Genomic DNA, 27,510 nt, shown 5'->3' on the forward strand with positions numbered 1-27,510 from the left:
AAAAAATAGTAATAGAATTGATGAGTTTAAACATAAATATAAAGGTATGTGTCAATCAAGATATATTCAAGAACAGGCTTAATGATTGATTAGATGGAACATTGTGGGTGTGGTGTATGAATGTTAACACTGTAATAATTCTTTAGTATATTACTTGTGTGGTGTAGAAGATAATTATTTAAGAATGTAATTATGTAAGAATGTTAACATTCTTGTTATAATTCTTTAGTATATTACTTGTGTGGTGTAGAAGAGAATTATTTATGTAGAGATACTGCTTGTAAACCAATGATGGTAAGATGATGTCATGGGGTAGGACTGGATAAGTCTGACTTCTTCCTACTCCATTCAAGCATGTACTAGGTATAAGCAAATTGATATTGGATTATGTGTAAAATTATGTGTTGTCATATCAACTGTTTTTACATGCTTGAAAGAATAAATCAAATCAAATCAAATCAAAACATTGACACGTCATCGCTAAACTTGTTATAGCAGTTATGTTAGCTAACAGTGGCTAATTGACATATCCAGCAGACACAGCAGCTTTAGTATTAATTTGAGTCATATTTTTGTCCAACGTAGTATTTATACCTCTGCATCGGCGACAGCTGTGGCTGCTAGCATTATTTTTTCAGGTTGTCCATCTGTCCCATTTTTGTGAACATGATATGTTAGGATCATCTTGAGGGAATTTCTTCCATAGTTCCATACACAAACATCCACGTGGACTCATGGACCATCTGACAGAAGCCCCTATCAGTCCTATGTAAAAAATAATCTTTAATTTATCACAAACTGACTCTTGTAGCCAGTGACAAAAAGGGCAATCAATAGCATTAAACCCTGTTTCTGTTTTATTACAAACACAAACTATAGAGACACAATAATACATATGGGGTGTGAGAATCAGTCAGATCAGTGGTGTATGCAGCGTATGGATGAATGGAGTAATGTATGTAGGCGTGTTGTGAGTGCGAAAAACAAACCCCGAACCCAGGCAATATGGATCCCGTAGAGAGAGAGTAGGAAGATAGACTAAACAGTCAGTGATCTTAAATAGTCTCAGCTGAGACTCACACAGGTGTCACCACGTTAACTATAGGACCCACCCTTACCTGCAGACTGCTGCAGGTAGAGCAGCAAAAGAACAGGAAGGGGTGGGGCCATAGCAAATTGAAGACTATATTTATCACTGAAATCATGCATATAATGATAGCTACAATTTTGCCAAAAAATAAAATAAAATAAAAAACACTTAATATCTTAATATCTTAAATTCCTTCCAAGTCTTCACTATATATGGATCGCTGGACAGACATGCATGTCAACTGCAATTTGACCGGTTGGCAGAGGCATACAGTACAAGGGCAGGGCAGTAATTCTAGTTTCTCCTGTCAAAAATATTTTGGGGTTTTGGCTAAATGCTTCACTTGCCCGTCTGTCTGTCTGTCATTTGGTGCCGAGCAGGTAGCATATAATGGGTTTATCAGCTTTTTCGCTGAAAACAGTTGCCTGCTGTTGCTGGAAACAATTTTAATGAGAGAGCAGTAAGAGTGAATTTAAAATTGGTAATTTATGGGAAATAAACTCATTCCAGTTGTTAAAGAGCCGAGGGGAACTTCAGAGCCAGTGATTATTCTTTATAGGATGTTACATGTAATGATTGTATCCACTGTTAATATAGAAACATTGTTTAGAGCTGCTTTATTATATTATGAGGGGGAAAACTTACTTGGTGATAATGGTGTAAAATATTCCTGCAAAATCTCTCATACTTTTCTTACTAGATTCATGTTTTTGCCAAATTACACTCGTATATCATGTCATGGATAAAAAATAAAGTAAAATGAATATTAATGGGCTATGAAGATGCACTTTACAATGTGTTCCTAAGATGAAATGGCTTTAATTTTTTTGAGTTTAACAAAAAGGCCAACATTTAATGAGCTGTTGCTCCATTAACCATAAGCTCTAAAAAGTTATTTCTGTTGCAGCTGAATAGAAGCAGCCAGATGGTTTCCACACACCCTTTAATTGTCTTGTTTACTCAGGTTTTTTCTTTATATAGAATCCTGCTGTGCTGCATTGTGGTATTTTCTTTCTTTTCTTAATTGCCCAGTTTTTATTGATGGTATTTTTTTTTGTTATCTCTGACGGATCCTGGCATGCCATAACGTTGTTTCCTTTGGTGAGCTCATGTGTGTAGTTATTTGAACAAAAATCTATGTATAAAAATCCTAGACAAGATTTAGCTTTACTTTCAGGAGGCAAGAGTCATAAAAGTTTGTGCAACCACCATGATACCAAGTTAATTTTTCAGCGGCCTCGCTGGTTGAAAACGAAGCAGACCTCTGTCTGTACCTATTTTGCATTCTGGAGCATGTATTGAGTGGATGCACTGTCCATTAATTTATTAGATGCTAATTAAGGGTGTCCTCTTAAATGATATTCAGCATATAAATTAATCTTCAAAAAACAATTTTAAATGAGTGTTACTTATATTTTGCCTTATGTCTTTCTTACTATGACTCAGTTTCCTACTGCAACAGTGATTTTTTTCTGGAAGGTTCCGGGTGTGTCTAGCTTCTGTTAACAGCCCCCCGTCTTCCTCATTTGGCCAGAAAAGAGTCTTGGGTAAAGTGAAAACTATGAGTTTCTCATAATGAATCCACAGTGTTTTGCATAGTGTATGTGTATCCATTAGCTGCTAATTGGTTAATTAGACTGTGGATGTGCATCTGATTAGCTGTCATTAGGCTTTCCAGGGGATCGGGGTGGGGGGGTGTTAAACAGCCGCTGGTGCTTGGAGTTTACTCACATTTCTTTTTTGTCATAAGAAGTCATAAGACACACTGTCATTTGGGTAATGTTGACATCTGTATGTGTGTTTGTGTTCTACTAAAGAGCAAGAAAAGTTTCCTTTTGTATACATGTTGTATATATATGTGTGTTTGTGTGTGTGTGTGTGTGCTTGTGCCCAAAGTCGTACATTATGTCCCCATTTCCGTCTCTCCTCATGTGTCGCTGTGCTCAGCTCAGAGGAGGGAGGAGAGCACCAGGGCAAACTGTTAGCTCAACCCAGCCAAGTGGAATACCACTCAGACAAATGAGCTGTAATGACTAGAAGACGCAGGGGTCCAGCTTGGCTCGCACTGTTTCTGTCTTGCTGACACACGCACACACATTATTAAAGCTTTAAGTAAGTACACTGTGGGAGGAAATACCTTAAACAGTAGCGTCACTTTTTTTTAAGTCTCTGTCTCTGTCCACTTCATCATCTGTAATCAAGCATTGAGGTAAGAAAAATTAACTACAATAATAAGTTTCAGGAGGCAGCAGGTTCATTCCAGCGTTTCATCTACGTGATCATTCTTTACACTGGAATGGATGTTTGCCATTAGAGATGATTCAGTGTGACCCTGGCCTTGTGGATTCCACTTGTTCCCTTAATTACTCTGGAGGTGCTGATATTTAATATTATTGGCCCTTTTATATTTCTGTAGCATAAGGCAAGACAAATGAAACGGTGGTTGTGCGGTTGTTTAAAATGGCTGGGTTTCATTAGATCTGCCTGCACAATGGCTTGGCTTGCATCCACATTTTGGAGACAAAAAAACCAGGCTGTTCTGTGAGGTCTAAAGCCTGTAGGTGTGACATTCAGCTACTCATTCACACTTCTGCCAGCCAGCAGCTCCTTGGAGACTGGCCGTAGTGTCCCACAAGAATGGAGCACGATATTCAGACCGTGTAAGGAGAGCATGAAAGATCACCAGATGACGTTCCTCTCGTGTCTGCCACCTACTGCTTTTGATTCAGACTGGATTAACATTCTGTCTCGCTGATTGCATCTGTGTTTCCTCAACTGTTCGTCAACACTGACAGCGGCTCTTTTTCCTGCATTAATTGAATTTATTTGTCATGTCTTTCTCTGGCTGCACAGCCTCAGTGCCAACCATTAAGCAAGGCGATGGTGACAGGGAAGCTGTCAGCAGTTTGGAAGGACAGTTAATAAGCTCCGAGTTTTTTTTATGTCAGAACTTTGTTGATTATTGTCTTGGTCTATGTAATTATTCAGCCCGGTTTGTCTTTTAAAGTCAATGCAGCGTGAGATTACTCTTGTTTCACCTCTCAAACTGGAAATGCAGGATGCAGGCGAATGTGCCAGAAATGTCTTAATCACTCTATGTGAAGAGTGCCCTTCAGCAGATGTTTTGCTGATTTTATTTCTGGAGTCTGAGATTATATTTGAGGGTGGGAGAGGTAGGGTGAAAGAAATGGAGCAAGTGAGCAAGAGACTGTAAGTTGGATGCAGCAATTCATTGGAGAGTACTGGAGTATGAGTTTTTGATGTTCCTGCAGCTTATCGGTGAAATCTTGAGCAAACTCATCTATCTCAGCTCATAAATATAACATGGAGGCAGTAAATCCAGATTAGATAGCCTCTGGTCTGAATGTCTATAGGGGCTGTAGCCAAAATTAAGATTCTGTTCACTTGACCTAGCTAACAGATAGCGGCTGCTGTTAGCTTAAGTTGCAGAGGAACAGGGATAGGGTGAGGGAGAAAGGTAAGGTGGGAGGGAGTGATGGGTGAGCCAGAAAACCTGACTCCTTCTGTTCCTAGAGCTGCAATTCATGCTCAGATCCAAAACGAACAACATTTACAAGAACATAGATCAACCTCAGCATCACTCATGGCACATCTTGCACTTTGACCTTCTGTACCTGCTGCAAGGCTGGAGGCTGCTTCATCCTCATCCAATATTCAACAGACAGTGAACCTGGTTAGAGTTGTATCATTGCATGTGCTGGTCTGGTTTCTCAAACCGTGCACATGTGCCTGCATCCATCAAATTGTTAGGTACCATACAAGGTTTAAATACCGCAAAGTTCAAAGGGTCAGTTCACAAAAAAGTACAAGAAAACACTTCCTCACCTTCTGGTTTTTGTCTAGCCATGCAGACACTGTAGTTCTGTTTATTTTTCCCCCAGATTTTGAGATGGTACTCCATTAGATTTATATCGTGTCATCCCAATATGGAGGGGGCAAAATACATTTCACGTGTGCTACTCACATCAATGAGCAATGCATTTAAAAAATTCAACAGAAACCTCTCTTTCCAGAGATAATGTCCCAGTTACTGTGGAAAATCCATAGAATGAAACCTGAACTGTTTCCAGAGGGACAGTTTTTTTGGTAGAAAGTAGTTCATCTGGAGTAATTAAAGCACTGTTTCAGGAAAGTTGATATTGTTTAAGTTCTTATTTTAAGTTACTGTGAGGACCACCAACCCAATTTCTCGCTTTAACTTTGTTTTGTGGTGGATGTGGAAATTTTGCAGGTATCTCAAAACCTGGACAAATGAAACCAAAACACTCTGCATGGCGCTAGATACCACTGAAAGTAAGTATGGTGTGAGTCCACGTCAGGCCACAAAGGGTTTCTCTTCACCTCTGATACAACAGATTATCACTGGAGTGCAAATTTGTGCCCAGTAGAAGTCCAACAGACCAACATCCAGTAATGAATACTTGTACACAGCCACATTCCAAGTCATGCTCATTCAGATACACACCTCCCTGGACCCTGACATTATTTGGAAGCCTCTGGCCCTCCTGATCCTCACCATTTTAACACCCTGAGAGAGAAATCATAGGATTAGGAGGGGAAAGAAGCAAAAGAGAGAGAATGGAGAGAAGCAGCTAAAATAAGAGGAGATGGTTATGGACCAGCAGTGAGATAGAAATGCCTCTGAGCCCTGAGAGACAGACTGCTGGTGTCACTGTGGCTGTGTTATATGAATATATTTACCCATATATATTTATACATGTGACATGTTTATTAATACGTACACTTTTTTTTCCTTCATCCAACTAGATGGTTGTTTTTCATTGTCGTCGGTGGATTTCCTGTGATTTATGTGTTCAATGCTCAGCTGCAAAACAACCAGATTTCCTTCAGGATAATAATAAAGTGAAAGACTAATGAAAAATGGAGCTCAAAACCCTCATAAGCTGGCTGTATGGTATGAACAATTATTTGAGCAATGTGATCTTTCATAAAGTACGCCAATGAGTTGAAGCCCTTGCAGATTTTTTGATTAAGTCTGTATATACGCAGAGGAGGAAACATATAGTACAGTAAATAAAGAGAACTGGAGAAGTGGGAGGAAGAAAAACTGTGCAAAACAAACTGCAATTTATTATTTTGATACCACTAATATTTGTAGTAGTGTTTGTATTTTAACTCCTGAATCCGGAAATTGAATTGATTACTGAATGATCATGGTCACTGATGGAGTTGGTGAAACGCCAACTCTACTTAGCTACAATATATAGAGTATGTTTTTTTTTTTATAAATAAAAACCTAACATAAGACATCAAAATCTACAAAAACAATGATAACGCAGTGACCCCATTTGTTGATAGTGGTTGCTGAGCTGTTAACCTGTCAAACTGTGTTTCTATAATCCCAGCTTTGCACTAAATTAACAGTTTAAACCAGTGACAGACAAAACTAGACCAAACTGTCGGCCAACACAGTGTTTTGCTTTGTGGCTGTATGAAATGTTGTGTAATGTGATTTAAAGAACAAACAAACTAGTGATTACCTAGAGTTTTTTTTCACTGGATTGAATGAAGAGATTTGATTTGGCAAAATGATTTTAAATTTCCACCTCCACTGTACAGATGAACGAGGTAACTTAAGCATCTTCCTGATAGTTTTGGTCTTATTCTCTCAGCAGGGAGTTTCAGATCAATGGAGCAAGCTGATATTTGGCAAACCAATCTTAGCATGATGTCTGAGATCATGTGATATAACTGCAGGCTCCAAAACGGCTACATTTAGTAGTTAGTTTTTCTTATTTGGTAACTGCAGCTTTCAAAGTCAGGAATTAACTTTGGTAATGGTGTCTCACTACTGCAGAATCGACTATCTAAAGTATGTGAGCAAGGTACTCAAGACTTAGCTTTGGATCGAGCCAGGCTAGCAGTCTCCCCTGTTTCCAACTTCATGCTAAGCTAAGCTAAGCCGCTGCTGTTGGTACTGTATTTCCCATCCAAAGCTGAGAATGGTCAATCTTCTCATCTAATTCTTGGTCAGTATCAACCCTTCTGAGTAACACTTTGCTTTCCTCTGTCTGTACCTGCCACAGACTATGGGTGCTTAACATAAGGTCAAGAAATGCTGAAAACTTGATGCATGAATATGAAAAAACAGGAGTCAGTGAAGGAAGATGAAATGGAGAGTACATTGAAAAAAGCAGACTCCTGGGGTTTGAGAGAGAAAGACTTAGAGAGAAGGAGTGAGAGATGGAGTAAAGTCTCCCATGGGTTGGCAATAAGAGAGAAAGAGTGAGGTGTTAGCCGCCGGGCAAATAAGACAAGGAATAAGGAAAGTGGCGTCACAGCATGGGGCAGAGAGCAAGAAGAACATAACAAAGTTAGATAAGACCCATTGTGGCAGCAGGAAAGAGGAAAGAATCTTTCTGTTCTGTCTTCATCTTTCTATCAGCCTCTCTTCTACGGGAGTGACTGTACATCTGGGAGTGTGTGCATTTGTGGGCTGCAATTACAAACAGTACATTGTGGGGACAAAAATCTGTCTACATAGTCACATTATGTGGACAAAAATCAAGTTCCCAAAATATAATTGGCTAAATTTTAGAGTGACAGCTTGGTTTAAGGTTAGTTTAGGGTAGGTCTTCATAGAGTTTAATTTACCGTGAAGTGTAAGAAACACAACTGTTTGTGTTTGAGTGAGTATATGTGTACTTGTATGGCTATACATTGTGAGGGCATGTCAGTTGGTCCTCACTTTCTGACACACCTTCAAATGGTTGTTTGAAGGTCAACACAGTTTTAGGGTTCAGGTTGGAATCAGGTTTGCATTAGACATTTAGTTGTGATGGTTAGGGTAAGGGTCTAGGGAATGTACTGTATGCTGTCAGTGAATGTCCTCACAAAGATAACTGTACAAATACTGTATGTGTGTGTCCACGGTGAGGGTGCCTCATGGGGTAAAAACATGGGCGCCGTGTTCCTGTCACAGACAGATTTCATTTAGTTGAAGCTGAGCCGGGTGGAAGGAATACGTAGAATCCGTCAGGGGGTGTTTTGTGTGTTTGTGTGTGAGTCACACTCTGTGGGTGGGCATCAACTTCAATTTGAGATTCAGCTTTTACATAGGCTCTGTACACCTAGGTTTTTTGTTTTTTTTTCTTCTGCCACACAATTCGCAGCTTGCAATGACTGAAACCTCCTTCTGAGGGATTTACCACTGGGCTCCATCCAGATGCTACCATTGTAGTTTGTGTTTACACCTAATCCTTGCTGCTACACTGCTTCCCTCTTCTCACTGTTCTCCATCCCTGCTCTAAATGACCATTTTGATTACTTAATATCAGCTATCATCAACATTATTAAACTAATGTGCTAATGGATTAAATGATTATTTGTGTTGTGTAGAGGCCCATTGAGATTTATCACATGACTCTGCAGATCCCCTCAGCTGTGTGGAAGGTTTTCTACAGTACAACGTAACTGATGTGGTGCTTGTGTTATTTTTAAATAGAGCAGGCAGCTTTTTCCTGCTAGAAGCTGTAAAACTCTACTGGTTGCTCTCTTCCCAGTGTCCAGTAGTACGTTGAGAGACACAATTAGTGATTAGCTGGTGAACACAGAGGAGCACTAGTTTCTTGGCCTTTTGACTTAGATCAAGTGTTTTAAAAAAAAAAAAAAAAAGAAAAAAGGTGGAGGCCCGAGAGGGGAGGGGGGGAGTCTCCCAACCAGAAGCTTGAAGGTTCGAATCTCGGTGCCTGCAGTCGACGTGTCGAAGTGTTCTTGGGCAAGACGCTGAACCCCCCCTGTTGCCCCCAATGATTAGAGCCATCGGTTGAGTTGGCGCCGCAGATGGCTGCCATCGGTTCTGTACCGGAAACAAATTCCTTGTGTGTAACATACATGGCCATTAAAAGTGATTATCCTTATTATCCTTGTTATCTATCCTAAGAGACTGATATTTTGTTGTTGGAGTCCTGACAGAGATAAAGGGAGAGTGAATATATTACATTCATCAGGTGGACACATGCACAACTACAAATGAATGCTAATGCTGGTGCCTCCCAAATGTACCAATAAACAATTTTTTGCTACCAATTTAGCAATAGCAATTTAAAAGGTGAACATCACTGTTGTTTTTACATCTTGTTGATACAAGGTTTAATGGCACAAACAGCACAAATCACAAGTAAAAGCATCACTGAATTTCACTTTCAGAAACAGTTTTGTGTCATGACATACTGTAGCTAGCATGCATAACGTCTAGCTTGGTTTTATTCTGTTTCCAATTGTCACTCAATTTTGAATGAATGAATACTTTGTCATTATACATAAGTACAACAAAATTACATGTGCCACATCTGTTCAGTGCAAATATATAAAATAAAAAAACAAACTGTCCATTCTCACGACCACCTTGTCCACATTCATACAACCATACAGCAATAAATAGTTCATAATAAATATATTAAAATATTGATACTGGGTGTAGCTTATCAAATTATTAGTTAGCAGTATTCAGAGTTTGGATTGCTGTTTTTAAGTCTGTTAGTCCTGCTTTTCAGGCTTCTGTATCTCCTCCCAGAGGGCAAGAAGGCAAACAACTCATGTCCAGGGTGCATGTTGTCCTTCAGGATGTTCCTGGCTCTGCTAAGACATCTTGAGCTGGCAATGTTTATAGCAGAGCAACCAGCATGGTCTTGCGGAGCAACCTCAAAAAGAGTAGTCTCTGATGGGACTTTTTAACCACTGCTGTGGTATTTTCTGTCGAGCAGAGGTCCTGAGAAATCATGGTCCCCAGAAACTTGAAGGTTAAAACTCGCTCCACCACATTCCCATTGATAAAAAGTGGGGAAGGGTCTGTCCTGTTCCTCCTGAGGTCTATCACCATTTCTTTAGTTTTCCTTGAATTAAGTATCTAGTTACATACATTTCTTTCAAGCTAGGTGTTGCTCAAAACCTGTGCACAATTTGTGCTATAAATAAGTTAAACATACAGTGAGGAGCAGAAGTATTTGAACACCCTGCGATTTTGCAAGTTCTCCCACTTAGAAATCATGGAGGGGTCTGAAATTCACATTGTAGGTGCATTCCCACTCTGAGATAAAAAAAAAAAATTCAGGAAATCACATTGTATGATTTTTAAAGAATTTATTTGTCTTGCACTGCTGAACATAAGTATTTGAACACCTGAGAAAATCAGTGTTAATATTTGGTACAGAAACCTTTGTTTGCAATTACAGAGGTCAAACGTTTCCTGTAGTTCTTGACCAGGTTTGCACACACTGCAACAGAGATTTTGGCCCACTCCTCCACACAGATCTCCTCTAGATCTGTCAGGTTTCAGGGCTGTCGCTGAGCAACGTGAAGTTTAAACTCCCTCCAAAGATGTTGTATTGGATTGTTCATCAAGAAACAAATGTAGAGTAATTGAATGAAAGAAATTAACGAAGGATGAATAGAATGAGTATAGCTGGTATCCCTCAAGTCCTTCAAAGAGGAAACCAAGTGCAGCCACACTGCAATGAGGATGGATTCATTTAGTATCCTGTCTGGTCTGCTCTCAAGAGACATTAGCCACAAAACATCCTCGTACAAAGGAGACATCCATACTTACCAAGTTAACTTCACATCATAAACAGTGCACCCTGGGACTATGCAGGATACAGTCTATTTTCTTTCAGAGTTGTACCACAGGATGCACACATTTTTACTGTTGGGAAGGAAAAGCAAAGAAGCATGCGGGTCACTTGCCTGTGTCTTTTCTTCAGGCAGGATAACTACCCTACAAGAAAGCACCTCTATGGGGAATCATAGGGGGAAAACAGGAAGACGCCAAAGTGAAACTGTTCATGCTTAAAGTCAGCTTTCAATCACTGCTCTGACACAATGGCGACAGCAGTCAGAAACAAACTGGACACAGAGACACTAAAGGGAAGTGGAAACAAATAACTGACTGTCAATGTGAAATACTGCCCTGTGGTTTGCCTGCAGATAATTCCCCATTTCTATTATTTGCACATATCCTGTCCTTGTTTTGACAAACACAAGTAACGGTACATTAGTAAAGGGAAGACTGATCCTTGAGACTTTTACAAGATAGACTGTGTGTTTGACACAGATTTGGTTCCCACACTGATTAATGGGTTGTGGATGGCACACACATACAGAAACTCCTGTCACACAGTGTCACAAATCTAGCAAATGAACTCCAGGTGGAGTCGCTCGCTGTGCTCCTAATGGCTGGAGTCGTCAATGTGCTCGTATTCCTTAGAGGTCAGGCGAGCTGTGCAGGCAATTTCTCTTTTTACAGTTTGGCTGAGGATATTTACACAGACACAAAAGGGTATTTCATCAATCAGTGCTCCCATTGATTTCCTTTACACTCAAGACCCTGGCTAATGTCTAATTTAGCAAGAAAAATTCAGTTATTTCTATTAGTAGCTAAAGGTCACAAGTGATGTTTGCTGTGTGGACAATGGATAACAAAAGTCACTAACAATCAGGAGAAGGAAGCGTTTTCTCTCCAACTGCTATGGGTATAAACTCTGTCAGGATAAAAAAAAAAAAACAGAGCTGTCAAGTCTTGGTTATCCCTTCATCCCCAACCACTCGTCTCCATCCTTCAATCCTCCATCCCTTCATCCCTCAACCCAGCTCTTGTTGAACCTCCATTCAACTGACTGTCCTGCCTGTGAGGCTTTGTTGTCTGAGAGAACACACACACACACACAACCATTTGATCCGACGCCATGACTCCCCGTCAGCGTTGCCGCTCTCCTGTTCTGTGTTCTGACAGGCTGGTGTTGGGTTGTGTTGTGTGAATGCATTTGGAGCTTCATGGGTCAGACCCACACAGCAGCCTCAGAGCCCAGATGTGGACTCTCCTTGACGTGTTTAGCCAAGTGGAAAGCGCACATAGGCGCTAAGTGATAGTAAAGACCTGCATGTGCATAGAGGTACAATTCAGCAGCATGTACAGTAGACCTGCTTAACTTGGCCTAAACAGACACTGAGGGTTCAAGCTTGTTTGGTGGAGGAAAGATTTATGTTGAAAAACAAGAAAAGAACTCCCTGTTTCAGTCTCTTTTCAAAATTGCATACTTTTTACATTTTAAATGGAAAAATTCAACAACCCTACAACATCAGAAAATTCTAAAAGGTAGAACACTGAAGTGCACACAAAGAGAAGACGGATACAGAAACTTTGCCAAGTTAATTGAGGCAGTCGATATCAACAACCTGAAACAGCTAATAGGATGACTTAAAAGGAGATGAAAATGTAATCCTATAAAGGCAAAGCAAACAAAATGTTAAAATCCTATAAATGTGAAAAATAGCATGTGATAAAGAGAAATAGAGTACAAACACGTACAGCAATAGTAGCAAACTAATCGTGGGAGAACAATAGCGAAGCAAAGTCAACATAATGAATGTGTGTGTATGGTTGGAGGCTCATAAGAGGGAAGACAAAGAGCCTGTATTCACTTAATTGTTTTTTCAAAGAACAGCCGCTACAGCTGCAGCTATCCTATAAAACCATACTCCCATTTATTAGCTGTATATCCAAGGTCTGTTGGAGGTCTCAGGGGCCATTTGTGACTTTGACTCTGGAGTTTGATGCCATGAAGCTGTGAAAACGGGCCCATGATGGGGGCAAGCTCGGCTGAAATCTTTTTCAGCAATGCTCCAAGTTCTCTCATTTTTCAAGGTGGTGACTCCTACACCTTCCATATTTTGTCATGATTGTCCTTTTTTTAGACATGTACCAGACCTTCATCTTTGCAGTGACACTGTCACAATTTCTCCTTGAGCCACCGCTTTCTTTTCCATCCTACACAGAGGAGCACTTTCTTAAAATCTTACCAAGGAAAAGAGCCAGTTGGCTTTAAGCTGCCCACTAAGTCTAAGCTGTATGTCCACAATATGTTTGAGGTACTACTTACTGCTATGTCTGTTTGCTCAGCCTCAGCAAAGCCTGTTGTACTTATTGTATCTTTCTCCTCTTTTTACCCTTTTACTCTTTTACCCTTCCTGGAGGAAAGCTCTGTTTTACTAGCTTTAAAAGAAAAGCTTAAGAAAAAAATAGGGAGATAGATTTTTAACAGAAGCAGAATGAAGTAACAGACAGACACAGTATGTATGTGTCTGTCTGGGGAGTGTCTGAGTAGAAAACTATCGATCCAGGCAGTTTGGAGTGTATGAAAACGAGCTGTCCCTCCTCCCTTTCTTTCTCTCGTACCTTCTTTGTTTTTCTCGCTCTCTCTCTTCTCACACCGTTTCTATCTCTCTATCGCTCTCCTCCCCCTCCCTGGCTCGCCTCCCTCGGCCTGCTCGCCTGCCTGCTGCTTACAAACACACAGCTTATTTCTGTCTGGCGGCTCGTCGTCTTGCCTGCTGCTGAGGACTGAGAAGGACCTGAGATGCGCACGTGGCAGCCTGCCAACCTGTTTGTGTGTTGTGGATCGCTGGTGTCTTTATCAACCAACTCTGTGTGTGTAGGTGTGTGCATGCATGACTGAGAGCAGAGATTGGGTGAGGAGTAACGGGGATGAGAGCTGAATGTGTTTCAGGAATATTCTGAATCACACAAGGCCCTAGCACATGTGTGGACATGACGCAAGATGCATACAAATGTACACAAATTGATTCTCGCTTGTTGAACATTGCTTAAACAAGTAAATGTTTAGGGTTAGTGGTTGTAGGAAGGAAGAATGAGAGCTGGGCAGCAACCCAGTTTACATACACAAACGGCAGCCCATCAGTCTTGCTAATTGAGTTATACTTTCCCATTTAACTCAAACACTTTGTGAGACCAAAAGGAAACTTTTCTGTTTTGCATTTTGTTTTGCATTTCTGGATAAGCTTATTGACTCAGAGACAGCCAAGGCCTGCTGAATTCAAAACAGCAGAGTTCTAATCCTATGGCTGTTTTGTGTGTTTATCAGCTCTCACACAGCTCGCCGAGGTTCTCGTCTGCAATGTAAATGAAAAGGTTCAGAAGGTGAATGGTAAATGGTGCCATTATTAAATGTAGAAAACTGTTCATCTTACACCTGAAAGCCATATTTAAAAACTAAAAACATGCCATGAAACATTATGCCTGCTAGTTGGTGCAGCACTAGCCTGTCTCAAAGAGCCTTTGATTTAGTCTTGGCCTTGATATACTGCTGGAAACCCTGATGGCCTGCCTTTTCCCATCTCTTTCCTTCCTTTATCTCCACCCCCATCATCCTTCTCCTCTGCACCCTTTCCTCTACCTTTATCCTCTAGGTGTAGCCGAGGTGATAGTTCTGGTGGGAGGGCGTCAGGTGACTGGGATGAACCAGCGCTCCCTGACAGCAGTCACCTGTTTTAACCCCCAGAACAGTAAGTGGTACCCGCTGGCCAGCCTGCCCTTCTATGACCGCGAGTTCTTCAATGTCATCTCAGCAGGAGACAACATCTACCTGTCAGGTGAGTTAAATTACCCACTCCAGCAGCAACAATTGTAGCTGTCCTGTCTTTCACTTAGTGGAGCAGAGCAGGAGGACAGCAGATGCCAACCATTTATCACGCTGTAGTGGTGAAAGGTTATCCCCACCATCATTGCACAATTTGTTCAAATAAATCTTCAACATCCACTCACTGACCACAGCATTGAATCTTTAGATTGAAAAGACTGAATGACACATCTGTTGTATTGCCACCAAGTTAACATCACACTGGTTTTATTGTACCTACAGTGTCTTTAGCCATGCTAGCAGGATGACTCTATGGAGGCAATGTCAGTCTGTTGGGTGGTTCTCCACTTTGGTCCACACTGAAATATTTCAACACCTATTCTGTGGATTGCCCTGAAATTTGATGGAGACTGTTATGTTCCACCCAGAAGCCATTATAGCTTTGGGAGTTCCCTAATGTTTCATTAAATGGCATCCAGGTCAAATTCCAATTTGTCTGTTAGTTTGGTTTATGACTAAATGCCTGCAGAACTAATGACATTCCCATCAGCCTCAGCTTGTTTGCTAATTAACAAATGTTGTAACGCAGACATTGTGGGCCAGATTTGCCAAAGAAAATTGCTGTGCACAAAGGCGTGCTGCAGTTTTCGTTGAGTGTGCAACGGCTGTCTGTGTGAATTGAGCATCTGATTCGTGGAGAGATGGCACAGGTGTAGTAGCTCAGGTGGAGGTGGAATTAATATGGATGTTAATAGTAGGTAAATGCAGCCAGATTCTCACTTGAATATCTTAACCAAGCAAAGAAAGGTTTAGCTGCGCTCTGTAAGGATTTGACATCACTGATGGTCAAGTTCAGATTAAGTTTGAAGAACACAAACCATGATTTCCTGCCCACTATTCCTCTGTGTAACAGTAATAAGACATTGTGTGTAATGACTTCATTTTTTATTTTAATAATAAGGTTTCAGTTAAATGTACAGTCAGGCTATACTTAATGCAAATTTACTGCTGCCACTACAACCTTACTTGTCTCACTTGTTAATCCCTTTGTAGAGGCTGACAATTTTCCCAGTAAAATTGACAGTCGCAATTGTGTGACCTCAGGAAATCCACCGGAATGCATAATCATCCTCTGTTCACGTCTCCTCCTACTATTTGTGCAGTGCTCCCTTAAATGCGTATGTGATGAGGAGTGAGTGTGTGTCGCACAATGCAGACACACAAATTACATGCAAACTGAGATTCCAGCCTGCTGGAGCATGTGTGTTTAGGGCAGAACATGTAAATATGCACCTGAAAAACAGGCACAAGAGACCAAAAGGTAAATATTTCCCTATAACTGCTAAATAGCAACAGGTTAACATTGTCACTGTGGGCATTTAGCTTAAAGCACTATACCATTTTAGTGCTAGTAGCATTACTGTCCTCTTATAGGGGGATTTTTACCAAGGTTTTTTCAGGTGTTCTTATTTGCCAAGGAGTCGCAGTTTGGCTTTGCACCAGAAAAAACAGAAGACCACTGGAAGTTGCACATTTGGGCTCATGCAGTATGTATTTTAAGGCATTCCAGTTCAGGGATGCAAATTAAGGGAGGAGAGAAGGGAAATTTATACAAATACCCTCAGCACCCGATTTACCCCTGCAGCAGAGGGAATTGTGGCTGAAGCTTAATGTAGGCTAAAAATTTGCGTCACTGCTTTCAGCGTGGCAGCTGTTCATATTTGAGATGTCGTAGCCTTAGGAACACATTTGAGGAAGGAGAGGGTGTTTCTACAGTTCAGCTCTCTTATTGGGATGCCAGAGGAGAATGTGAGGGGCTTTACAGGCTTTTAGTTCACACCATTCTTCAGTTACTGAATGAAATGAAAAATGATTTGGCTGGCAGACGGCTGTCATTGCAGTTTGTTGGTTTCTTCAGCCGATATTAAAGTTTGTAAATGATCGGTTGTTAGGCTTGTTATGGTACACAGCAACTAACATACACTATAAAAACTATAATCTTTCCCTGAGTCAAGTTCATTCTCGATCTTGGAAACGGCAGTTGATAAAACATGAGCGCATCAAGTATCTCCATTTTTAAGCCAACAGGAGTGAAAATCTTTAAAACCACTTGCATCAGAATGAGACAAAGGTCTCCACACTTGACAGTCTTGATCTTTTATAGAGGGCATATTATTCTGCAACAGATATGATTCTGTAATGTGATGCTACCAAGGCTATCACCCATTTCCTGTGACCTTTGTGAAGCATTTAAAGCATTTTAAAGGCCTGGCTGCCCTCAAAGCTTACTCATCTGTTGTACTGAAAGCTTTTCCTCTGCACAACAATGCAGACACCTTTAATTTATTTCTTTTCAGAAGAGTTATTTTTGTCTAGAATGTCTTTCCTATTTACCTTCTGTGGAACATTTTATTGAACCTGACTTTTCCCTCTGTCTGGCTTTACAGTTGCTGCAGTGTTCTGTGGTTTAATTTGCTCCATAGTGGCACACAGTGCTCTTTGTGACTCGCTCTATGAGACACCTTTAAGTTGCTCCTCCAGAGTTAGACTGAATTTTGCCCTGCACAGTCCGTTTGTGTGAGAACCCTGCACGGTATTCAGACCTTGACATTGCACTGTGGAAATGCAACAGGATTTGCCCTGCATGTACCTTTTCCTCTCCCTCTTTTCATATAAATGTAAATTTGTGCTTGGGCATTGGAACAGGTCTGCATCTGTCTTCTGGGAGTCAGACAGCCAGTGGGGAAATCAGAGGTGTTCTAGCCAGCCAATCAACAGGCTCCAGTCTGTAACCTTCCTCACATTCGGAGCAGGGTCACTGAGTCGGCCGGTGTTACATGTCAATCTACACCGTTAACAGAGCTTCTTTGAAGAGACCTGAAACAAGTGCAGTTTTGTTGGTTGGCTGGGTTGAGCAGCCAGCACAGCAGAAAACAACTTTCAGTCAGTTCAAGTCAGCCAAGTCACTTATTTTAACCTCTGATAAAATGCACAATATTTAGTAATGGAGATTTTTATATTAAATCAGAGACAGTTTGTATGAAGAAAAAACATTTTCAGTACTTCTGTCATTACTACCACATAATTCCATCGTTTTGCATGTATTCATAAACACCATGCTACATAAAGTCATATAGCTCTTTTTGTCCCAGTGGTGGCAGGTACTAAGGAGCTACAGAAACTTAATTTCTCTAAACTTGGAACTAAGTTCCTTTTGTACATTTATGTTTTTATGATGAATGAGTGAAGGAAGAGGTGAGAAAAAAGGCTGAAAACTTCAGAGTAAGTGGCTCCAAAGTAGACCATCTGCAGAGTGTTTGATGGTTATTTATTCTTGTTTCAGTGTGTAATTGCAATGAAACTACTAGCTATGGGGAAGGAGACAATATAACTTTTGTTATCAAATATAACCCTGATAATTCCTGAACCACTGGAAGGTGCTGCTGCTAGAGCGGTGACATTTTGACACCTGGAAGCATCACACAGGAAGTAAATCTTGTCCTTATTCCTCTGGAGAAAATCCAGGTGAAATCGCTGTTACTGGTTACTGTGGTCGAAATACCCTTATAAAATCACCCTACATGTCAACTTTGATCACATGTATTCTATGCATTTCAGGTGGTATCGAGTCAGGTGTGATGGTGGCTGATGTATGGTGCTACATGTCCCTATTAGACAACTGGAATCTGGTGTCTCGGATGACTGTGGCTCGCTGCAGACACAACAGCCTGGTGTATGACGGAAAGCTCTACGCCATCGGAGGACTTGGCGTATCAGGGAACCTGGACCACGTGGAGAGGTAAGAGTCACAAACACACGCAACAGCATTTGTCTCCAAACAACAAACTGGTAACTACACAGTCCTTCACAGCTCTAACCAGATTTGTCAGCCGTCTCTGAGCACGCAATGTGGACAATTCTACAAAGGTTTTCTGGATGCTGAGCAATCCAGCTTGAGTAAATAAATATTCACACTACACAGCAAAACATGGCAGATGGTGTGGCCCGCAATAGTGCAGTGCAGCATATTGCAAAAGTGGTTGGACAGGTTTGTTAGCATTTTCTGTGAGAGCAAAAAGGTGCAGAGCAATGAATATGAGCCAGAGCATATTAAATGGTCACAGCTGTGACCTCATACCTCATACTTGTACAGTATGCGAGTGGTGGACAAACGAGAGGATTTTGCTTTCAAACAGCAGAGCTGGTCTACTGTGTCTGATTCCATTCACTTCAGCGTCAACACATCACTGACACTTCATGTGAAGGTTGTCCACTGTGGCCTGTTTAGCTCGGTTTTTTCATCTTATTTGTTTGTATTTGCCAAAACTCTTTAGAATAAAACCAGACATAAAAAAAATGTTCTAATGGAGTATGATGAATTTCTAGTGGCACTAAACATGAATAGGGATTGTCTTGAATTAACAGGCTGATTCATATTGATTGACTTTTGTAATGCTGTTGCCCATTTTTTATACTTCCCTCTAACCTGGGCTGAGTTTCAACAGAGAGAGAGAGGGTTACCTCCCCTGCATGGCAGAGTTAGATTAACCAAAGCAATCAAAAGAACATTACTGAGTATATTAGAGCAGGCCGCTGCCGCTCATTACCTAGCGGCTCAATTGATCTCCAAAGCTGTTCGCAATGCACAACAGTCCTCCAAATGAAACAGCCTAATTTGATTTTTCCTCATAATGCTGCCATACAGCATCAGTATGACAGGGGGTAGATGGAATATTTGCCCCATAATGGAAGCGCATTTGATTCCTCTGTCTCTGAGCTGCTTAATTTGAGAGCTGCCGGTGTATCTAGGGCATTCAGGGCTCCAAAGAAATCAGCGTTTTACTGTGGGATGTGTTTGTACGCATTTCACTCTCTGTGCCCTTGTGTGTGTTTTCGCGCAATCATGAAGCTTCTCCGAGGCCCTCAGCAACTGGACTCAATCATCAGCACCGTAAAACTTTAACCTACTTTGCCTCTCTCCAAGAACTGCCAGAGGCCTCTTCTGCTCGGTATTACTGCCCTAGCGCTGCACTCAGTTGAACTCATGGTAGTTAGGAAGAAAATACAGGGTTCTTGCACCGAAGCAAACCATTTGTAACACAGGGTCAGGGCTGTATTCAAGGCCTTATCATGTAAAAGCTAAAAGGTCTCTCAGGCTGTTTGGCAAATTGTCGGAGCAGTCAACAGGCTTGTTTCTAAGCAACCCAGGCTTTTATTTACTCTTTTTCAGAAACCACTGTGTGGCTCTAGAGTCAAAATTGAGTCAGAAGGTCTAAAGACTTACTATTCTGGTGATAAAATGCTTAAATACATAGAAGTTTATGCTTTTAGCGAGTGCATAGACAGTGTCTGATGTTCTTGTCACTGGTATGTGTATTGGTATATTTAAATTGCAATGCTTTGTGTTAATTTTTTATGATAATGATTACAAATGCATTATTCATTGGTTTAGATTTCCATTTAAAATGTGCTATTTGGATAGGGTGCCTTTTTATCTGACAGGATGTGTTAACCTGCTGTGAACTCCTTTACTATCGGCTTTGTTGATGAATTGTAGATTAATCAACTGGCGAACATTGTGAGCTGCACACACATTTATGGAGACTAGAACATCTAGCTGTATTTAGTGTGAAGAAAGTGACAACTGATAGTGGAAAATAATAAAAGGCCTGTAAATGCTGGAAATGTTTTGCTTCATGCAGCTTTTATAGCTTTGCAATATGTGTAATATAAGTTTAGGTGGGGGGGGGAATTGTATCCCAGCAATGTCAGTGTTACATTTTTAATAAGAAACATATTATGTGCTTATATACCTGGTTATGTGTTCACTGTCACATTAGGAAACTGATTAAATAAGCCAACTATTGCGGCTCATACAACATCCAGATATTCACCAAAAGATACAGACTTTTCTTTTAATGTAAACTAACGTGGTGGCTTAGCCATAATTTACAGTAAAATGTATTAATAGAGCGGCGCTGTCTACCTCAGATATATTTTTGAAAGCAGTGTTTTCATTAGAACTGAATGACAATATTGCCAACTGTTCAACAAGCATAAATAACCACGTTCAAGCCATAATGAGCATTCACACCTTTGAACAATATTCCTATCATTTAAAAAGTCTAAGCTACAACAACTGCTCAACAACCCCACAAAACTACTGAAGTGTAATTTGTCTCTTTGTCGAAATGAAAACAGTGAAGGAATTATGTGACGACTAAGACAGCATAATTGGTGGTCTTTGTCACGGACAACAAAAAATACATCAGTGAGCTGAATAATCCAACTTACTAACAACAACTGAAGTAGCCAGGTTGAACAACTTCAAAAACAGCACTGGTACATCATTAAAGTCAGACTATATAGCCTACTGTAACTTCTGAAATAAGAAGTAAAAGCTGAATTAATCTACAGTAATAGGCATCCTTTTCTGCACTCAGGGGTTTTGCTACTAAAACCTTATTTGGTCTGCTATGAACAGTAGCTCATGGTGGCTAATCTTAAACATTAGGTAGATTTTCCTATCTGTCTGATATTACTGAGTTAGTTTGCTGACTTTTGTATTTGTACTGTACACTACTGTATGTTATGGCATTTCTCATTATGCATTGGTACAGTAAATGTTATGATAGTGTTCATGGAAATAAAATAGGCTTGGCTTAGCTAACCTGTGTGATACCATACAAGGTTTAAACGGGTTGTCAGAAAATGGTGAGGCTCAAAAAAATGTTTTTGCCTCCTACACAGTTTATTGTAAAGCTGATCAACAGGGTTGCTAATAATAATGTATTCCAGGATGAAATATTTAAGCAACGTGAAAGGAACATTATTGTATAATGCGGTTTGCACATGTTTGTTTTGTTGAAGATTAAGGAGCAAATTTGTGAGCAACAGGCAGCGGGTCTGTCAAATCAACTCAAAAGACAGGTGCTACTGTGTAAATCATACGCTGTCTGAATGGCTTGGGTGAGAGCGTGACAGATTAAGCGGTTTATTTCACAAGACTCATAGACAGGAGTTTATTTAATTTCTAAAATTAGTTTTTTTTTTCTAACAATGCCGCATAAAATCACAATTAGAGAGACATGATTGTCAGAAAATGTAATCTAACCTCAGAGCTGTAGAAACTGTCAAACTGATATATCTGTGTTCAGTTTGGAACCATCGTGAAGATTCTGCACAGGTCAAAACCTTTTGTTTTGTTTTTCATATAAATAGCTGTGCAAATAAATAACGGCCCTTTTTATGTAACCTTGACATCCTACACACGAGTGCCTCCGCATACACTGAAAACACTTTTTTTTTTTTACCTTAAAAACTCGTATTTTGACAGCGTTTACAGTACATATGAACTATTACCTAAATCTCATGAAAGTACGGAGCTCACGTTCAAACAATTTCTGAAGGCATTTGTTCATATCTGCTTTGATAAATGAGCCCCATTAAGTACTGATTCTTTGTTTTGTAGCTAACTACCAGATTTGCAGGTGTGTCTCTGCTGTGAGCCACAATTGGCTCCACTGCAGCTCAGTACTGTTAGGCCAAAACTCTAAAGATAGTACAGACTCCAGCAGAGAGGCAGCCAACTCACAGTAGGACTAAACCCTGGTCAGTGGAGATAAGGTACTGTTACTCAAGCCCTTTTTTTTTTTGGCACTTCCACACAAGGAGAAAGAACTGCACAGTTCTGATGTGCATGGAGAGCTAATAACATTCAAAAATCATTAGTCAGGGTGTGTTAATGGCTGCCTTGTTTGCTATGCAGATGGCTGATGGAGACTGCATCTGAAGGCTGGGGAATGTCGTGAAGCTGTGCGACAGCCAGAGTTTATTTGCTCCGCTCATTGATGTGCATATTGTTTACACACGCAGCCAATCTCGTTTCATTGTGTGTGCATCTGCATTTCTCCACACACTTCAGGGGCAGATCTAGAACGTTTTAGACACGGTGGCCAGGCTGGGGTACAGACTCAGAGAGAGGTGGCACATGTGAAAAGTCAATTAAACCCCTAGTTCTGTGAGATAATAAACACATTACTAGAAATCATAGTTTATTTTGTGTATAAATGAGACACACACAGCTAACATTTGGCCACACTCCTTATCCACTTTTATTTTTCATTCATTAATACTGACAAGCATCACATTTTGACAGAAGTGGCCAATCAGATTCTGGCCGGTGCCATCCTTGGCCGCCTCCTGGCTCCGCCCATGCCACACCTCCTGTGTTCCCATACTCATTGCTCCTTGAATATTCTGTATGTCCATATGCATGCTTCTGTGAACATACAGTACTTGTTTATTTGTACTGCTGTCTATGTGTCTGCATATATCATTGAGCCTCAGCCAAGGTCTCTCACCTTCCAGCTCCGACTCAAAGCACACCGACTCCTAATTTGCAGTCCTTCCTGGCTCCCCATCTCTCCATCCATCTCACTGAGGGTTTTGCACTCCTAACCATGAAATTCACCCACATTCACAATTATGTCTTCAATCAGAGCCGTCTCAAAGTTAGGAGGATGCAGCCTTTCTCTGGGAATGGCAGGAGGTCCAAATCAACACTCAGAGGACTGAGCGGGCTTATTCTACTTTTCGCTCTCTACTCTAATGACTGACAGATTTTTAGGCATGGGAGCAGTTGAGTTCTGGAGGCTTTTAACTTGTAATCAGGTACCCTGGGCCCGCATGCTCCTCAGCATGTGGATCCTTCAGCAAACCAATATGATTGCAGATATTGAATAATTCATGGGTGTCTAATGATGTGTCAATCACAGATGGTTTTGTTTTATTTATTGCACACTATGCATAGGTTTGTTGCGTCCTCCAAGCTCTATTGCAAGTTAATATTGCATGAAGACTTTTAGAAACATGACACTGAGTACAGCAACTTTCTCATCAGGGATGTTGCGCTGTTTGGCTAACAAGTCTAGAGGAGAGAGGAGTGATTTGCAAAGATCATGTTCTCTAGCTTTTTTGTAGCTTTTCAAACTAGAATGACCTTTCAAACTGTGCTACAAAAATATGTTCCCATAAAATGTGCAGAGAAAGCTCCTTTGTTCTTGTTTTGTTTTACAAGTTCTAAACTGATTCTGTTGTTGTTGAACAAGCATCCCTGTACTTTATCATTCAGGCATCAGTCATCTACTATAGTGCACGTTGTCAGACATTAGTTTCTTTCCAGTGCCAGTGAAGGTTTGATTGATATTGATCTCCTGTAGAGTGGTCAGCCTTGCTCTGACTTAACCAGTGTCTTTATTCTACTCTTAGCATAACCTTGATCTCCTTTTTCCATTATTTGCAGTTATACTTTTGACCAGTGTAATGGGCCATTTTAAGAATGTTGGCTTAGTTAGACACAGGAGGAGAATTGCAATGCTTCAACGACTTTGTGAGGGGGCACTGAATTGTTCAAGGGAAATTTCACCAACTCAATGAAGACCAAGAACATACAACGACATGGAGAGTCCAGCAGGAGGTGTCATCATGCCTCACACTGTACATAGTTGATGTCTTCCCTGGGCTGCTCCATGAACCGACATGTCCTTAAGTACTTGACGTCTGACACTGACGTGCACACTGGGTTGCCAGCCACCCAGAGAAACGTTCCTTCTGTGGGGCACCAGGGGTGGGAGAGACTCCCTGTCTAATTCGTATAAGAAAGATGCTCTTTGAGTTTTGCCTGCTGGCTGCACACACTTGTCGGGATCTCCTTCTTTGTCTGCAGGCAAAAAGAAGCTGTCAAGCAGACAGAGTGAGAAGCTCACGGTCTATCCATTTAAGCTTACTTAGCTCACATATGCTGCCATCCACCTCTAGATCTTTCTCCCTGAATGCAAATATTTTACACAAATACAGTGACTTGAAGATGGAGGTCTTTCTTTGTCAGTTTCAGCTCCCTGCCCAACAGCACTCCCTTTTGGACACAGCAGGGAAATAATCAACAGGGTGATGATGCTAATAACAACGAAGCACCCTGCTGCTCTGCGGCCCTAGGTGTGTGGGACCCCACAGAGAAAGAGTCAAGAAAGAAGGAAGGAGAGAAAAGGAGCAAGCCAACGAGAATTTAGCAGCTCAGAGCCTGACGAAAGAAGATGAGAGGAGTGTATAGATGCAGCAGCCCCCAGGTGGGCCTATGAGCTCTGCACAGGCAGCCACACTGGAACCAATGGGTTCATGTGAAGATGCGCTCGCTGTTCTCTCACAGTCCCTCCAGCCTCTCTACAGCAATAATGAGCTGATGAGCTGCTGTGCATGTCTTTTGTATGTCTGTGTGTGTTACTGCATAGCTCTGTTTCCACATACTAGGTCAGACAGTGCCTGGGGCTGGTTCTGAAGGGGGATGTGGTGGTGGTGGTGGTGCCGTAGCTCCACAGCATGACACTGTGGTGGGGGACAACGGACTCCCAGAGCCCCCCTGCTGAAGCGGTTCTCCCCTGCTGAGCTAATCCCCTGCTCCTCAGGATTAACCAACATCACAGCGCTGGCCCCAACTGTGCTGTCAAGGCATCAGTTCACCCTCCAACCCTACCTCAGCCACCACCTCCTCTGCATTCTCACTTTGATACACCCTCATTACGCCACAGTGGTATCCCTCTCGCTTCTGAAATGTCACTTTTCATGTCTCTCACTCTTTGGCTCACTCTTTTCTTTTGCATGTTATAGCTCATTTACCACAGATCCTGTTTACTGTACATCATAGCTAACCAGTTTTCAAACCATGCTGCTGAGTTTTATACATTTAAATGGCTTTCTTTCTTCCAGATATTCATTGGATTGCTTTCTTTTATTCCAGCACAATATGAAAACAACTTTTGAAACTTGTTAGAGTTGTGTGTTCCATCCCAGTGAATAAAAGCATGATTAGCTCTAGGTGCTGGAATGATTAGTCAATTAATCATACTGTTGACCAACACAAAACTTACCACCAGTAAATTACATAATCAAATTGTACTTATCATTTGTCATGTCCTACCCCGTTCTAATCAATTATTAGACTTTTTTTGGTCATATTTTTCACTTTTGAAAGTTTATTGAACAAATGTGTACTAGACTTGCACATTCATGTGACAACTGCATCAAATTCTATAGTATTTAAACCACATTGTTTTCTTAGTGGAGTGTTTTTACTTTTGTACTTTAAGCATATTTTAGGACATGTGCTAAATATTTCAGTGTGACTGAAGAATTTGTAGTGGTACTTCTACCCATAGTGGAGTACTTTTTTAGGAAATTAATTCCACTTTTACTAGTAATGAGTTTGTGTACTTCTACCACCTCTGCTGATTGCAGCTTCCAGTGCTGTCTCGTCCCTTTAAATTAAACATCTTTGGGGTGTGGCCTGGTTGATGCAAGCAAATTGATGATGCCACTATAAGTCACTATAAGCTTATTATCATTAGCTTTTCTGACATTTTACAGACTGAACATGTAACGTAGTATTTGAAAATATAAAACACAGATAAATGACCAGTGAAATTACTTGCAGCCACAGCAACCATACCACAACAGTGGCACAAAGAAATGCAGCCTTGACATTCATTATGATTGGAACATGAGCTCTTGTAACAACATTTTTTGCAACTGTAAAACATGCATTTGAAAGTGGACAGCAAAATTATAACTTTGCAAAATTTGTTAGTTTTTACAATGTACTTAAAAAAAAAAGTAGTAGTAGACTCCATTTTAAATGTTGAAACCTGTCTCACACACTCCACAGGACAACATGACTGTGTCATGTATCGACAGGAAAAAGCATTTTCTTGTTTTGTATTGTATGCACATGCCCAGTCATTTCCCAGTTTATTGCAGGAGCCACTATATCAGTGATTTTGAGGCTTCAGAGCTGAAAAGAGAGTGGGGCCAAAACAGGCAGATCTCTCATTTCTTTTTCTCCATGCCTGTTTTGCCTCCCAGCATCCTTCCCTCTGGTTTCCTCTTTTAACCACAGTCTCCAAATTCTCCCACACCTTTCTTCCCATTGCTTCCACTCTCTCCTCACGGCACTGACTAAGCAGGCAGGAGTTGATGGGTGTATCTGGGGTCTGCGAGGCCAGTGTGGTTGAATCTGTCCGACATGCCTGAGCAAAGATGCTGTCTCCTCTTCATTGTCTTCTAATGGGGCACTAAGGTTTCGGAGACATGGAGGTAGATGTTGCAAAGAGCATGGGCTTGTGTGTTTGTGTGTGTGTGTGTGTGAAGGTTATAGGGAAACATTGGAGAGCAGTGGCAGTTGTGTCTGAGGATGGTATCAAGGAAAGGCAGAGAGAGGCTGCGAGTAATGAGTAGTATGAGCTGTATGTGCTTCCACCTCATTGATAAATGATGGGCTGGCACTTTGGACAATTTCCAGCCTTTACCAACAGGCAAGTCATTTTTCTCTCACCTTTTTTTTTCATATGCACCTTTTTCTCTCCTCTTTTTTTCACCTTTCATCTCTTTGTGTCAAAGACTGATGCAGAAACACAAACATACATTGACCTTGTGCCCCACTCTTGCGCTCTCATATCATGATACCACCCAGTCAGACATCCCGATCAGTCAGGTTACAGCAGTGTGTTTGAGGCTAATTATCAATGGTTAGGATGTGACAGATGCTGCAAAGGTGGTTAGCAGTCAGTTCGCCATCCCCCTGCAGGAGGAGGCAGCAGCTGACCTTTAGATAGCATAGTCCTGGCAAACCATCACAATATCCAGACAGTGCACCTTGCTGCTCCCAGGGAGGGATCGACGTGGGAGGTGGGAGGGTTAGTTGGTATATATAGATTTGTCCTGTTTGTGTGTGTACATTCAAGGTGAAGGTGCTCACACCAACACAATTGCAGGCATAGTGTAGTTTCAATGCTTTGTTGGCGTTTGTGAGCATGTGCGCACCAATAAGCATGGGATGGGTGTAAGAAGCATATGTAGCACTAACCATATGCAGAGTATGTACTGTATAAGTATAGCATGTAAAAGTAGGGATACCACCCTTTCCCCCTATTGTAAATTTGAAAAATTGCATTT

At 41.1% G+C, this 27,510-nt stretch overlaps 1 protein-coding gene across 1 annotated transcript in view; it reads left to right on the forward strand.

The window, feature by feature from the left end:
• klhl29 (kelch like family member 29) overlaps window positions 1–27,510 on the forward strand; it is a 212,702-nt gene that overhangs the window by 156,732 nt on the left and 28,460 nt on the right. Inside the window, exons 12-13 of the mRNA XM_020603683.1 lie at window positions 14,336–14,518; window positions 18,124–18,304. Coding sequence (XP_020459339.1) covers window positions 14,336–14,518; window positions 18,124–18,304 — 364 coding nt within the window. The remainder of the gene's footprint in view (window positions 1–14,335; window positions 14,519–18,123; window positions 18,305–27,510) is intronic.

The sequence above is a fragment of the Monopterus albus genome, unplaced genomic scaffold (assembly GCF_001952655.1).
Source record: "Monopterus albus unplaced genomic scaffold, M_albus_1.0 scaffold62.1, whole genome shotgun sequence".
NCBI lineage: Eukaryota > Metazoa > Chordata > Actinopteri > Synbranchiformes > Synbranchidae > Monopterus > Monopterus albus.